The sequence below is a fragment of the Trachypithecus francoisi genome, unplaced genomic scaffold (assembly GCF_009764315.1).
Source record: "Trachypithecus francoisi isolate TF-2019V2 unplaced genomic scaffold, Tfra_2.0 Lachesis_group20, whole genome shotgun sequence".
In the NCBI taxonomy this organism is placed as follows: domain Eukaryota; kingdom Metazoa; phylum Chordata; class Mammalia; order Primates; family Cercopithecidae; genus Trachypithecus; species Trachypithecus francoisi.
The window spans coordinates 44334322-44349921 of record NW_022681466.1 but is presented as its reverse complement, the minus strand read 5'-3'; the positions used below and the strand labels follow the sequence as shown (position 1 = coordinate 44349921).

At 43.4% G+C, this 15600-nt stretch overlaps 1 protein-coding gene across 12 annotated transcripts in view; it reads left to right on the top strand.

The window, feature by feature from the left end:
* The window catches only part of TLK2 (tousled like kinase 2), a 147570-nt gene that overhangs the window by 109680 nt on the left and 22290 nt on the right, over positions 1–15600 (top strand). For all 12 annotated transcript variants that reach the window (XM_033184082.1, XM_033184087.1, XM_033184084.1 and 9 more), the window contains one exon: positions 4414–4505. In XM_033184082.1, the coding sequence (XP_033039973.1) occupies positions 4414–4505 (92 nt within the window). The remainder of the gene's footprint in view (positions 1–4413; positions 4506–15600) is intronic.

The following is a 15600-nucleotide window of genomic DNA, read 5'->3' as shown; positions in this document are numbered from 1 at the left end:
CCTGGCTAACACGGTGAAACCCCGTCTCTACTAAAAATACAAAAACGAGCCTGGCGAGGTGGCGGGCGCCTGTAGTCCCAGCTACTCGGGAGGCTGAGGCAGGAGAATGGCGTAAACCCGGGAGGCGGAGCTTGCAGTGAGCTGAGATCTGGCCACTGCACTCCAGTCCGGGCGACAGAGCAACACTCCGCCTCAAAAAAAAAAAAAAAAAAAAAATTTTCCACTGGCCGGGCGCGGTGGCTCACGCCTGTAATCCCAGCAGTTTGGGAGGCCGAGACAGGCGGATCACGAGGTCAGGAGATCAAGACCATCCTGGCTAACATGGTGAAACCCTGTCTCTACTAAAAATACAAAAAAATAGTCGGGTGTGGTGGCGGGCGCCTGTAGTCCCAGCTGCTCGGGAGGCTGAGGCAGAAGAATGGCATGAACCCGGGAGGCAGAGCTTACAGTGAGCCTAGATCCGGCCACTGCATTCCAGCCTGGGTGACAGAGCGAGACTCATCTCAAAAAAAAAAAAAGATAGATAGATAGATATTCCACACCCTAGTTACTTCTCTGTTCTTGAAAAATTTTTATTTTTGTGTTTCTTGATTGATAGGCTAGAGATTAATCAGTGTTGTTATTAATTTTTTCCTAAGAGTCAACTTTTTTGTTGATCAAATCTGCTATTTCGTTAGTTTTCAATTTCATTAATGTCTGCTTTCATTCTTTCTGCTTTCTTCATTTTTATTTATGTTCATTCTTAAGTCAATTCTTAGTTTATTTTCTTTGTAATTTTTTTATCGTAAAAAGACAGATATAAAATTTACCATGTTAACCATTTTTAAGTGTATAGTTCAGTAAAGTACATTCACGTTTTTGTGAAATAGGTCTCAAACTTTTTTTCATCTTCCAAAACTGAAACTCTGTAGCCATTAACCAACTTTCCTTTCCCCCTCCTCCTCATCCTTGGAACCATTTTACATTCTGTTACTCTGAATTTGACTATGTTTAGATTTCTTACAGAAGTGGAATCATGTTACATCTTTTCATAATCAGCTTATTTTACCTAGCATAATGTCCTCAAGGTTCGTCTATGCTATAGCATGTAACAGGATTGCCTTCCTTTTTAAGGTCACTTAATATTTTATTGTATGTACCACATTTTGTTTATCCTCCTCTGTCGATGGACACTTGGGTTGCTTCCATCTCTTGCCTATTTATTGTATGTAGTGCTGTTGGTTTTGTTTTTGTTTTGTTTGTTTTAAGACAGTCTTGCTCTGTCGCCCAGGCTGGAGTGCAGTGGTGCAATCTCGGCTCACTGCAACCTCCGTCTCCCGGGTTCAAGTGATTTTCCTGCCTCAGCCTCCCCCAGTAGCTAGGATTACAGGTGTGCACCACTATGCCCACCTAATTTTTTTGTATTTTTAGTAGAGATGGGATTTCACTGTGTTGGCCAGGCCAGTCTCGAACTCCTGATCTTAAGCGATCCGCTCACCTCTGCCTCCCAAAGTGCTGGGATTATAGGCATGAGCCACCACGCCCAGCCTGTAGTTCTGTTTTGAATTTGGGTGTCCAAATATCTCTATGAGACTCTGCTTTCAATTCTTTTGGATATATACCTAGAAGTGTATGTAATTTTAAAACATCAAAATTGGTTCTTGGTGCCTCCCGGTTACTTTTAGTAATTTCATCATTGTATTTTTTCCTAATGTATTTCTTCAAACATTTTATTTCTTTTTCTTGAGACGGAGTCTCACTCTATCATCCAGGCTGCAGTGCAATGGCGTGATCTTGGCTTACTGCTGCAACCTCTGCCTCCCAGGTTCAAGTGATTCTCCTGCTTCAGCCTCCCGAGTAGCTGGGATTACAGGCACCCGCCACCACACCTGGATAATTTTTGTATTTTTTTTAGTAGAGATGGGGTTTTACTATGTTGGCTAGGATGGTCTCAAATTCCTGACCTTGTGATCTGCCCGCCTCAGCCTCCCAAAGTGCTGGGATTACAGGTGTGAGCCACCACGCTCAGCCCCACACATTTTATTTCTGAGATCTAAATACTTCTTACAGTGATGTGTGCATTTAGTTTTTCTTTCGCTGTTCTCCACTCTCCAAAATCCTTTCTTAAAGTCAGTGGTAGGTCACAGTGTCTTGGATTTAGAAGTACAGTGTAGTTAGAGAAAATTATGCTTGAAATAGCATTGGTACTCTTATAAATTGGGTGGTATTTACTGTTTTTTAAAAATTATTTGAAATGGTTTTCTGCTGTGAAACCATGATGGTATTCATGATTGTGGATGGACTGAAGATTCTGTAAGAAAAAAAGTTCAAAAGTGTCCATTTTGGCTTTAACCCAATACTTTCTACTGCCTGTAACCCAATAACGGGTTATTTTCTCCAGGAGGCAGACAGTGTGTGTCCCTAGGATTTCAAAAATGGCAGGATGTTTGAAGTTTGTAAAGTGTCAACTGAAGGACAAGAGACAACCTAAGGGTGATGGGTCCCCGATGGTAATAGATGGTATCCAGAAAGAGAATGGATGGGAAATGATACTGAATACCAATACTTTGAGAGGCCAAGGTGGGAAGATTACTTGAGGCCAGGAGTTCAAAACCAGCCTGGCAAACACATTGAGGACCTGTCTAGATAAAAAAATTAAAAATATTGGCCGGGCGCGGTGGCTCAAGCCTGTAATCCCAGCACTTTGGGAGGCTGAGACGGGCGGATCACGAGGTCAGGAGGTCGAGACCATCCTGGCTAACACGGTGAAACCCCGTCTCTACTAAAAAAAAATACAAAAAACTAGCCAGGCGAGGTGGCGGGCGCCTGTAGTCCCAGCTACTCGGGAGGCTGAGGCAGGAGAATGGCGTAAACCCCAGAGGTGGAGCTTGCAGTGAGCTGGGATCCGGCCACTGCACTCCAGCCTGGGCGACAGAGCGAGACTCCGTCTCAAAAAAAAAACAAAAAAAAAAATTAAAAATATTGCAGTTTTTGTGAAATAAGATATGTCTGAAGTGAGTGGTTTTTATACTTTTTAAACATACTGGTTTTAATTTGGTATAAATGATGGAAGTTTCTCTATAAGCAGCTCTCTCTACATGCAGTGCTTACCTAGAGAAACTTAGGTTTAGAAAGATCTGTAAAGTAGTGATCACCCTATTTATGGACTGTTTTCTGCACTTGTTGCCTTCATGTATTTGTATATTTGTGGAAATTAGCAGATGGGTGATAACAGTGTTGAAACTGAAATAGTAAGCTTTTAATCTGAACTTTACAAACTAAGAAAAACTATTCTAAAGGAGCTATGCGAATAAATTCGTTTGTTTGGAGGGAAATCTTCAATTCAATTGAAAGATGACTTTATCAAATAATGATTTACACCCAGCTTCCTCAAAAATTCATGTTACCTTTTTCACTGTGCTATAGCAAGCACTGCCTAGCTGATGCAGGACTTGCCGGCAGTGGTGGCCTTTGGGGAAAGCCGGTTCCTACCTCTGGACAGTGCTGGAGAAGTGACTTGGTGTCACTAACTTCATCCATTGTTGGAATTAAAAACTACTTTTCAGCCGGGCGCAGTGGCTCACGCTTGTAATCCCAGCACTTTGGGAGGCCGAGGCCGGCAGATCACCTGAGGTCAGGAGGCTAGCCTGACCAACATGGTGAAACCCCGTCTCTACTAAAAATACAAAAATTAGCTGGGCTTGATGGTGCAGGCCTGTAATCCCAGCTACTCAGGAGGCTGAGGCAGAAGAATCACCTGAACGCGAGAGACAGGTTGCCGTGAGCCGATACTGCACCATTGCACTCCAACCTGGGCGACAGAGCAAGACTCCATCTCAAAAACAACAACAACAAAACCACTTTTCATTTGCCCAGCAGATAGAGATGGGACTAAAGGCAGGGCTGTTTTTTGTTCTTGTTTCTCTTTTTATTTTAATAAACAATATGCCAAATTACAGGGTTATTTTGTAAATAATCATGCCAAAGAAGTATATTGTGAGGGGTTATTTTCTCCAGGAGGCAGACAGTGTGTGTCCCTAGGATTTCAAAAGTGGCAGGATGTTTGAAGCTTGTAAAGTCCCAGTGTCAACTGAAGGACAAGAGCAACCTAAGAGAGACGGGTCGCAGACGGGGAATAGGTGGTGTCTAGAAAGAGCATGGTTGGGAAATGATTCTGAAGGCAGGGGCTATCTTTCTGTTTGTGGTGTTGGCCTGGTTTTATGTTCTAAACCCCTTGGTGCCAGTGTGTCTGGAGACTTCTAAATTATCTAATCACAAGTTTCAAGAAGGTGGTTGCAACACTGATACAAGTGTGTGATATATTTAATAATGTATTTTGGACTTTGATTATGTTATATGTTAAAGCTTCACATCAGTTGCCTGTAATTCTTCTTAACATTTGCCCAGTATATAATTTATTCTCTTTCTTTATAGGCATTTGATCTAACAGAGCAAAGATACGTAGCTGTGAAAATTCACCAGTTAAATAAAAACTGGAGAGATGAGAAAAAGGAGAATTACCACAAGTAAGTGATACTTGAGTGTCTGACTTTTTAAAATTAAACAATACCTGTAGTTTGAACATTATGCTACAAGCTTTACATGCATTGTTGTTGGTTTTGTTTTATGTAATCTTCATAACTGCCCTAAGATAATAAATGTATTCTCAGTATTACAATAGGAAACTGATGCTTACAGAATTGGAGTAACAGGAAGTGGCTGAGCTAGTATTTAAATCCAGATTTTCCTTAATCCAAAGCCCCAGTACTCTTAACTTTCCTTTCCTTTGTGGCTAGAAGTAGCTGTAGTAAATAAAGCCTTAGAAATCATTGTTGCTGGCCGGGCACGGTGGCTCATGCCTGTAATCCCAGCTCTTTGGGAGGCTGAAGCAGTCTAATCACGAGGTCAGGAGATCGAGACCATCCTAGCTAACACAGTGAAACCCCGTCTCTACTAAAAATACAAAAAATTAGCCGGGCGTGGTGGCGGGCACCTGTAGTCCCAGCTACTCAGGAAACTGAGGCAGGAGAGTGGCGTGAACCTGGGAGGCGGAGCTTGCAGTGAGCTGAGATCTCGCCACTGCACTCCAGCCTGGGTAACAGAGCGAGTGCGAGACTCCATCTGGAAAAAAAAAAAAAAGAAGAAATCATGGTTGCTTGTCTGTAGAAACTAGACCCTTAGGGACCTGCTGGTGGGTTCTTTCTGCTACTTCAGTCATTTCCTTCTGGAAGAGACTGGGGGCACCTGGTGTGTCTTCGTGGCACCTGCTTGACTTGTTCAGCCTCTCTGTGCTATGTTCTCCTCCCTGTCACAGTTTGCCCATCTCAAAGTTCTCGGTCTTCAGGGTCCCACTTTCTGTGCTTGCTTCTCTATAGAATAGTGCTAGTGGCAGTCTTCATCTGTACTTGGGGTGGGGCGTAGGGAGAGGGGGCTTCTTTAAAGTGAATTGTTATTATTTGCACAGCTGTGAATTGTTTTGTTCCACTAATGTCAGGTTTTGCCTGTATCCCCCCAAGCTCCTGAACATTGGAGTTCATGGCTCATTTACTTTAGAGGCTATGCAGACTTAATTCACTATTAGGTTCCCCACTGGGCTTAGTTTTGTTTCCTTGTTGTTGGTACAAGTATTGAATCAGACAAGTCCTGCCCCTGAAAGGAGGGGACAGGCTTTTTTGATAAACACTTCGTTTCTATAAAGGCAGTCTTGTTTTTTTTGTTTTGTTTTGTTTTTTGTTTTTGTTTTTGTTTTTTTATAAATAATAATTTGGAGGGGGAAAAACAGTGGTCTTTGAAGTAGCCCTTTAGTTGGCTTCTAGCCTGGTCCGAGGCAACTCTTGCTCTATACCTCTTGTTCATCAGGAACCCAGAAGTTCTTCCTGTTCTAGACAGATGGGCAGTGGGGCTCAGCACTGGAGAAGGGAAGGTTCCTGCTACATTAAGAGCAACAGGGCTTAGCAGAGGGAGAAGGGATGACCTGTGGCACCCTGCGTGTGTTTCTTAGGTGACAGGCAGCTGCAGTCCAGATGCTCCTGAGAGGCAGTTACATTATTATAAGAACATTCCAGTCACTTGACATGTAGGGATGAGTGGCACGCAGTAGTGAGGGCCGGGAGCACTTCAGAGAAGGAAAGCACATGTTGTTCTGACCAATTATAAATGAGCAATGCCCCTACTGTGTTGAGACCCTAAGAATGCCTAAGGGTGTTAGACCAGCACATGCTTCTTTTTAAAAATGCCCTCTAGGGACCAACCTTGGTCAACCTCGAGAACATAGTTCCTGTGCTGAGACATGTATGTATTTTGCCTAGTCTGAGTATCCAGGTTTCTGGCTGACCTTGCAGAGAACTCTAGTGTTGGATACCACAGCAACTGCAGATGGGTGTTCTGCTCATCTAGCCTTTTGAAACAGTGAGGAGTGGAAGCTGGGCCTTGTCCCTCCTTCAAACCGTTGGCAAGCACTCTGAGTCCTGGTGGGTATGGATTGGGTGTCAGAGAGCATGTGAAGGGGATGGTCTTATTTGTCTTAAGTTCTTTGCCATTCAAGTTCCAGGCTGGTGTTGGTGCCTTTCTACTGTTTCCTCATGGGAGAGGGGATCATGATGCCTGAGCTCATCTGGGGAGGGGGCATTTCCCATTTGGCAGATACCCTGGGGAGAGGTTGCGTGAGTTCTCGTGGCCTCCATTCTTGCTTGGGGGGTGGGGGGAGTTCTTCCCCCCCCCCGCCCCAATCAGGAAGCAGCACTGAGGGGACAATTCTTTTTTTTTTTTTTTTTTTTTTTTTGAGACGGAGTCTTGCTTTGTCGCCCAGGCTGGAGTGCAGTGGCCGGATCTCAGCTCACTGCAAGCTCCGCCTCCCGGGTTTACGCCATTCTCCTGCCTCAGCCTCCCGAGTAGCTGGGACTACAGGCGCCCGCCACCTCACCCGGCTAGTTTTTGTATTTTTTAGTAGAAACGGGGTTTCACCGTGTTCGCCAGGATGGTCTCGATCTCCTGACCTCGTGATCCGCCCATCTCGGCCTCCCAAAGTGCTGGGATTACAGGCTTGAGCCACCGCGCCCGGCTGAGGGGACAATTCTTAAGTATCTCCACCTTTCTTTTGAAAGAATTGGCTTTCTAAGTGATATGAAATCATACTCATGCATTTCAGGCTATAGAAAATGGTTGATTGACAAAATGTCATTAACTGCTTTGAACTAAAAAGAGACTTACATCAAGCACATAACGGACATTGATGAGTGCTTTAAAAAATCAGTATTAAACTAAAAAGTAGTATACTTCAGTGTTGTGACATTATAAAATATGAAAATGCTATAACCCTGCTAGTAAGGTCTGTTAATTGCTTTTCCATTCATGGGGATGACCTCCCAGTCCCATCTGGAATCAAGACATTTATTCTGATAAAAAAGAAGGCAAATTTCAAAAGAAAATAAAAGATGTTCGTTTTGTTGTATTTTGAATTTTGTTCTGTCACTTCATTCCTCTCCTCCTCCTACCATAAACAAAAAATAGACTGATTGTATTTTACTTTTACATTATAAAAACACAAATTTTATTTTAAAAATTTAGTATTACTGAATTGCTTAAACTCCCTCAAATAACATATTAAAAATTCTACAGTAGGAAAAATTCCGTGTAGAATTATTTACAGAAGTAATTTGTATTGGAGTTAGTATGCTTTTGTATGATACTCTATTCTAAATTTTTAAATATAAAAGTAAGCATTTTGAAAAATCTAAATATATATTAACTTAGAGTAAAAGACATTTTGGTGGATGAGTTTCTTCCAGTTTCTCATTGAAGTCTCTGTGTTTGTAGTACACGGATCCCTTGGATTATAAGTTGAAAGTTAAACACAGCTCAGTCATTGCCTTGCTGATGAAGTAAGAGATGCAGGTTTAGAGCTGGGCACAGGTTCAGCGACACTCTGCAAATTCCGTTAATTGGCAAGGACTTTGAATGACATTTTGATTCTTAAATTTTTGCCGCCTCTTGTTTACTCTGTTTTCTGTACCTCAAAAAGAGAAATTGGTTTCTGCTCTAAAATGCACAAAATCAAGAAGTTAAAACAAAAGGGTCGAGCACTATACATTTATTATAGCATGCTAGAGTGAAAAATAATTTAAAACAGTGATCTGTTTAGTCCCTAAATTTTTAAACTTTTTGTTTGTTTGTTTGTTTTTGTTTTGTCTTTTTGAGACAGAGTCTCATCGGTCGCCCAGACTGGAGTGCAGTGGCGCGATCTCCGCTCACTGCAAGCTCCGCCTCCCGGGTTCACGCCATTCTCCTGCCTCAGCCTCCCGAGTGGCTGGGACTACATGTGCCTGCCACCACGCCCGGCTAACTTTTTTGTATTTTTAGTAGAGACAGAGTTTCACTGTGTTAGCCAGGATGGTCTCGTTCTCCTGACCTCGTGATCCACCTGCCTCGGCCTCCCAAAGTGCTAGGATTACAAGCTTGAGCCACTGTGTCTTTGTCTCAGAAGCAAAGACAGCAGCACCCTTATTTTTATCAAATGCGATATTACGGCCGGGCGCGGTGGCTCAAGCCTGTAATCCCAGCACTTTGGGAGGCCGAGACGGGCGGATCACGAGGTCAGGAGATCGAGACCATCCTGGCTAACACGGTGAAACCCCGTCTCTACTAAAAATTACAAAAAACTAGCCGGGCGAGGTGGTGGGCGCCTGTAGTCCCAGCTACTCGGGAGGCTGAGGCGGGAGAATGGTGTAAACCCGGGAGGCGGAGCTTGCAGTGAGCTGAGATCCGGCCACTGCACTCCAGCCTGGGCGACAGAGCAAGACTCCGTCTCAAAAAAAAAAAAAAAAAAATGCGATATTACAAGGAATGTTGATGTATTTTAAAATGCAAGTGTGCTGGCAGAAAGGGGACTGATGATTCTGTGACTCTGCAGTTGCAGAAGCTCCATGTAGGAGATTATTTGGACATAGCGATTACCCCTCTTAATCAGGTGCCACCTCCTTCAGGGCACATGAGATCATATTAAATTCTTTTTTTTGAGATGGGGTCTCACTGTGTTGCCCAGGCTGGTCTTGAACTCCTGGGCTCAAGCAGTCTTCCCAGTTCAGCCTGTCAAAGTGCTGGGATTACAGGTATGAGCCACCACACCCAACAAGATCGTATTAAATTCTCTTTACTATTTCTTGAATGTATTTTTTAGTCAGTTTTGTAAAATAAAAATGTACATACTTTTTCCTCTCCTGCTTATTGCCCTTAAACCTTTAAATTCTAAACAAAATGCATCCTATTTAGGAGCTAGATTTGGTGATGTGTATGATTACTAATAGGAAATCTGGGCTGGGGCCGGGCGCAGTGGCTCAAGCCTGTAATCCCAGCACTTTGGGAGGCCAAGGCGGGCGGATCACAAGGTCAGGAGTTCGAGACCAGCCTGACCAATATGGTGAAACCCCGTCTCTACTAAAAATACAAAAATTAACCAGGGGTGGTGGCGGACGCCTGTAGTCCCAGCTACTCAGGAGGCTGAGGCAGGAGAATGCTTGAACCCGGAGGCGGAGGTTGTAGTGAGCCGAGATCGGGCCACTGCACTCCAGCCTGGGAGACAGAGCAAGACTCTGTCTCAAAAAAAAAAAAAAAAAGAAAATCTGGGCTGGGTGTAGTGGTCCACACCTATGATCCCAGCACTTTGGGAGGCCGAGGCGGGCAGATCATGAGGTCAGGAGTTTGAGACCAGCCTGGCCAATATGGTAAAACCCGGTCTCTACTAAAAATGCAAAATTAGCTGGGCGTGGTGGCACGCACCTGTAATCTCACCTACTTGGGAGGCTGAGGCAGAAGAATCGCTTGAACCCAGGAGGCGGAGGTTGCAGTGAGTTGAGATGGCACCACTGCACTCCAACCTGGGTGACAAAGCAAGACTCTGTCTTAAAAGAAAAAGAAAATCTGTGTGTTTCTAGCACTTCTGTAAAATATGAAGAAAAGTGCTCTTAGTACTCTGTGTAAAACTGTACTGTTAAATATATGTGTGTAATTAAAAAAAAAAAACAAGTGTGGAGCTACTTTGGTGGAATTGGGGGTTGGGGAGGCCAAAGCTACATATGCTGAGTGTCTGCAGCAAGCTCACTTCAAAACATCCGGTCCAGTGATGCCGAAACTAAAGCTCAGAGAGGTGAAGCCACAGAGCCACAGCAAGGAGCCAGGCCTCTGTGTTCCCAGGGTAGTGTGTGTTCTAACACCACTCTGCCTTGGTGCTGGCAAGTCATTTTTTGGAAAAACGTAAAGATGATGAAATGAAGCATCAGGGGAGGCAAAACGGCCAAAAGTGGCAGCTTGAAAACTAAGCCCAAATAGTTTCCATTGGGGAAAAATATATGTAATTACTTTCAGATTCCTATTTCTCCCTTTCCCCACGTCCCCTAATTTTTTCCTCAGCTTTTCTTTAGTTGAGTACTTTCTTTGTATTTTTGGTATACTATAGTTTACCTGTTTCTGAAAACATCACTGTTTTTTAGTTTTATTTTACCATACTATGGAAAGTGTCCCCTTTCCAACTAGCCTTGTAACAAAAGCCAATATAGTGCTGAATTACTTAAAATATCACAGTTACTCTCTTTGTAAATAAGAACTACTTTTTTATTTTATTTTATTTTTTTGAGACGGAGTTTTGCTCTTGTTGCCCAGGCTGGAGTGCAATGGCACAATCTCAGCTCACTACAACCTCCGCCTCCTGGGTTCAAGCGATTCTCCTGCCTCAGCCTCCCAAGTAGCTGGGATTACAGGCATGCACCACCACCACCCCGGCTAATTTTGTATTTTTTTTTAGTCGAGGCAGGGTTTCTCCATATTGGTCAGGCTGGTCTTGAACTCCCGACCTCAGGTGATCTGCCCACCTCAGCCTCCCAAAGTGTTGGGATTACAGGCGTGAGCCACCACACCCAGCCAGAACTACGTTCTTAAAATAGTATTGGTAATTATATTGTGTAAGCATATTCTGTTGTTCTTCTAAAATTCAGAATATGAATATGTCAGGCTATACAGTATACTTTTGTTCCTTATGAAATGATTTTAAACTAGAAAAGTACCTTAAAAATGCTAATCATGTTAGTCATATGTTGCTTAACAATGGGGCTACGTTTTGAGAAATGCATCGTTAGGTGATTTTGTTGTGTAAACATCACAGAGTGTACTTAATGTAAGCTTAGATGGTATAGCCTACTATATACCTAGGCTGTATGGTATAGCCCATTGCTCCTAGGCTACACACCTATATAGCATGTTACTGTACTGAATACTATAGGCCAGCGGTTTCCAACCTTTTTGGCACCAGTGACCAGTTTTATGGAAGACAGTTTTTCCATGGACTGGGGTTGGGGGGAGATGGTTTCAGGATGATTCTAGTGCATTATATTTATTGTGTCCTTTATTTCTATTACTATTACATTGTAATATATACCGAATTAATTACACAGCTTACCATAATGTAGAATCAGTGGGAGCCCTGAGCTTGCTTTCCTGCAGTTAAACGGTCCCATCTGGTGGTCATGGGAGACAGTGACAGATCATCAGGCGTTAGGTTCTCATAAAGAGCACACAACCTAGATCCCTAGTGTGCACAGTTCACAGTAGGGTTTGCACTCCTATGAGAATCTGCCGCTGACAGACCAGGAGCTCAGGCGGTCATGCGAGCTATGAGGAACAGCTGTAAACACAGATGAAGCTTCACTCATTCACCCACTGCTCACCTCCTGCTGTGTGGCCCAGTTCCTAACAAGGCACGGACCTGTACTGGGTTGAGGACCCCTGCTATAGACAATTGTGTTACTAATTGTGTATGTAAGCATATCTAAGCATAGAAAAGATACAGTAAATATAGAGTATAAAAATGGTACACCTGTACCATTAATAGAATTTGCAGAACTGGAAGTTGCTCTGGGTGAGTCAGAGTCTAGGATAATATTGCACACTACTGTAGACTTTATAAACACTGTACACAAAGGCTACACTACATTTATTAAAAATTTTTTCAAGTGTAAATTAATCTTTGCTTACTGTAACCTTTTTGCTGTAGAAACTGCCTTTTTAAAAAAACTTTTTGACTCTTGTAATAACACATAGCTTTTTTTTTTTTTTTTTTTTTTTTTTGAGACGGAATCTCATTCTTTTGCCCGGGCTGGAGTACAGTGGCCGGATCTCAGCTCACTGCAAGCTCCGCCTCCTGGGTTTACACCATTCTCCTGCCTCAGCCTCCCGAGTAGCTGGGACTACAGGCGCCCGCCACCTCGCCCAGCTAGTTTGTTTTGTATTTTTTAGTAGAGACGGGGTTTCACCGTGTTAGCCAGGATGGTCTCGATCTCCTGACCTCGTGATCTGCCCGTCTCGGCCTCCCAAAGTGCTGGGGTTACAGGCTTGAGCCACCGTGCCTGGCCTACACTTAGCTTTAAAAAAACGCATTGTACACAGTTGTATGAAAATATTTTCTTTCCTTGTGTCCTTATTCTATAAGCTTTTTTCTGTTAAAATTTTTTTATTTTTTATTTTTTTTTATTTTTATTTTTTTGAGACGGAATCTCGCTCTGTCACCCAGGCTGGAGTGCAGTGGCCGGATCTCAGCTCACTGCAAGCTCCGCCTCCCGGGTTTACGCCATTCTCCTGTCTCAGCCTCCCGAGTAACTGGGACTACAGGCACCCGCCACATCGCCTGGCTAGTTTTTTTGTATTTTTTAGTAGAGTCGGGGTTTCACCATGTTAGCCAGGATGGTCTCAATTTCCTGACCTCGTGATCCACCCGTCTCGGCCTCCCAAAGTGCTGGGATTACAGGCTTGAGCCACCGCGCCTGGCCTTTTTTTTATTTTTAAACATTTTTTTGTTAAGAACTAAGGCACACTCTCATTAGCCTAGGCTTGCACAGGGTCAGGACCATCAATATCACTTTCTTCCATCTCCATCTTGTCCCACTGGAAGCTCTTCAGGGACAGTAACGTGCATGAAGCTGTCACCCCCTATGATAACAATGCCTTCTCCTGGGATACCCCCTGAAGGACCTGCCTGAGTTTGTTTTATAGTTACAATTTTTCTTTTTTTTGATAAGTAGAAGGGAGTACATTCTAAAATTTTTTTTAATTTTTTTGAGATGGAGTTTTGGTCTGTCACCAAGGCTGGAGTGCAGTGGTGTGATCTAGCTCACTTCAACATCTGCTTTCTGGGTTCAAGCGTCTCTCCTGCCCCAGCCTCCCAAGTAGCTGGGATTACAGGTGTGCACCACCACTCCCTGCTGCTTTTTGTATATTTAGTAGAGATGGAGTTTCTCCATGGTGGCCAGGCTGGCCTCAAACTCCTGACCTCAAGCGATCCGCCTGCCTCGACCTCCCAAAGTGCTGGGATTACAGCCATGAGCCACTGCCCCCGTCTCTAAAATTTAAATAATTAAAAAGTACAGTGCAGGCCAGGTGCCGTGGCTCATGCCTGTAATCCCAGCACTTTGGGAGGCCAAGGCGGGCTAATCACTTGAAGTCAGGAGTTCCAGATCAACCTGGCCAACATGACAAAACCCCCTCTCTACTAAAAATACAAAAATTAGCTGGACGTGCTGATATGTGCCTGTAATCCCAGCTACTTGGGAGGCTGAGGCAGGAGAATCGCTTGAACCTGGGAGGCAAAGGCCACAGTGAGCTGAGATTGCGCCACTGCACTCCAGCCTTGGCAACAGAGTGAGACTCGGTCTCAAAAACAAACAAAAAAAGTGCAGTACAGTAAGCCTTCACTTAATAGCAGTGATAGGTACTTGGAAACTGCAACTTTAAGGGAAACAAGGTGTAACAAAACCAATTTTACCATAGGCTAATTGACATAAACAAGAGTTAAGTTCCTGTGGCATATTCCTGGTCACAAAACCATTACCCAGCTTCTAAATAAAGACTAAAACACTTCTAATACTAAACATTGAAATATATATGAACTTTATATAAATTTAAGAAAGATTAATAGAAACAAGGTAACATTTACCCACTCATTCCCCACTCAGGATTGAGGGTGACCAGAGCCTATATCAGCAGCTCAGGGGCAAGGTGGGAGCCACCCTAGACAGGATGCTGTCCCATTGCATGGCGGGTGCATGCACACACACACACACACACACACACACACACGGACCATGTGGATATGCCAGTGAACCCAACCCATGTGCCTTTGGGATGTGGGAGGAAAGCAGAATAACCTGAGAAAACCCACGCAGACAGGGAAAGAACACACAGACTCCACATGGACAGTGGTGCCGACCAGGAATTGATTTTTTTTTTTTTTTTGAGGCAGAGTCTAACTTTATCACCCAGGCTAAAGTGCCATGGCGCAGTCTTGCCTCACTGCAACCTCCACCTCCCAGGTTCAAGTGATTCTTCTGCCTCAGCCTCTTGAGTAGCGCGGATTACAGGTGGCCACCACCACACCCAGCTAATTTTTGTATTTTTAGTAGAGACGGGGTTTCATCATGTTGGTCAGGCTGGTCTCGAACTCCTGACCTCAGGTAATCTACCTGCCTCGGCCTCCCAAAGTCCTGGAATTACAGGCATGAGCCACGGTGCCTGGCTGACTTTTTTTTTTTATTAACGTTATAACAAAATGATGTTATTTAAGGGCCTGCTGTATAGTAAATACATAAACCAATTATGTATTCATTTATTATTATCGAGTGTTATATACTGTAGATAACTGTATGTGCTAGACTTTAATATGGCTGGCAGCACGGTAAGTTTGTTTCTACCAGCATCACCACAAGCATGAATAATGCATTGTGCGGTAACTCTTGACTGCTGCGTCACCAGGTGATAGGATTTTTCAGCTCTGTTGTACTTTTTTTTTTCTTCCTCAGTTCATGGGAAGCTCTGTTATACTCTTATGGGACCCCTGTCATATATGTGGCTTAGCATCATTGACCAAAGGGTTGTTACACAGTGGATGACTGCATCAAATATGCCATTCCAAGAAAACTGGGGTTCCATAATCTCACATTTCATATTTTATTAGAATAAAGTAAAGCTAATAGCACTTAAATTATTTTTGTAAGAAGAAGAATTTAAAAACAAAAACTACAAAGTACTGCTAATAGATTTATGTAACAGATAATCCTTTAACCTAAGGGGTTTACATGATAAAAATGACCCCTTTGGTGTTACCCCAGCATATATACATTTACAGATATGATTTGATGTATCAGCTTTAGAGGAGGGGGAAAATAACTGTCTTTGTTATTTTAAAATCTATGATACTTGAGTATAAGTGGAAAAGAGGTGTGATTATCATAGAATGAACTTGAAAGGGATGAAAAGGGTTGACATCTATTCACTTAACAAATATTTGAGCACCTATTATTTTATTTATTTTTTTTGGAGATGGAGTCTTGCTCTGTCACCAGGCTGGAGTGCAGTGGCGTGACCTCAGCTCACTGCAACCTCCGTCTGCTGGGTTCAAGTGATTCTCCTGACTCAGCCTCCCAAGTAGCTGGGACCATAGGTACGCACCACCACGCCCAGCTAAGTTTTTTATTTTTAGTAGAGACGAGGTTTCACCATGTTGGCCAGGATGGTCTCTATCTCTTGACCTCGTGATCCACCTGCCTCGGCCTCCCAAAGTGCTAGGATTACAGTCATGAGCCA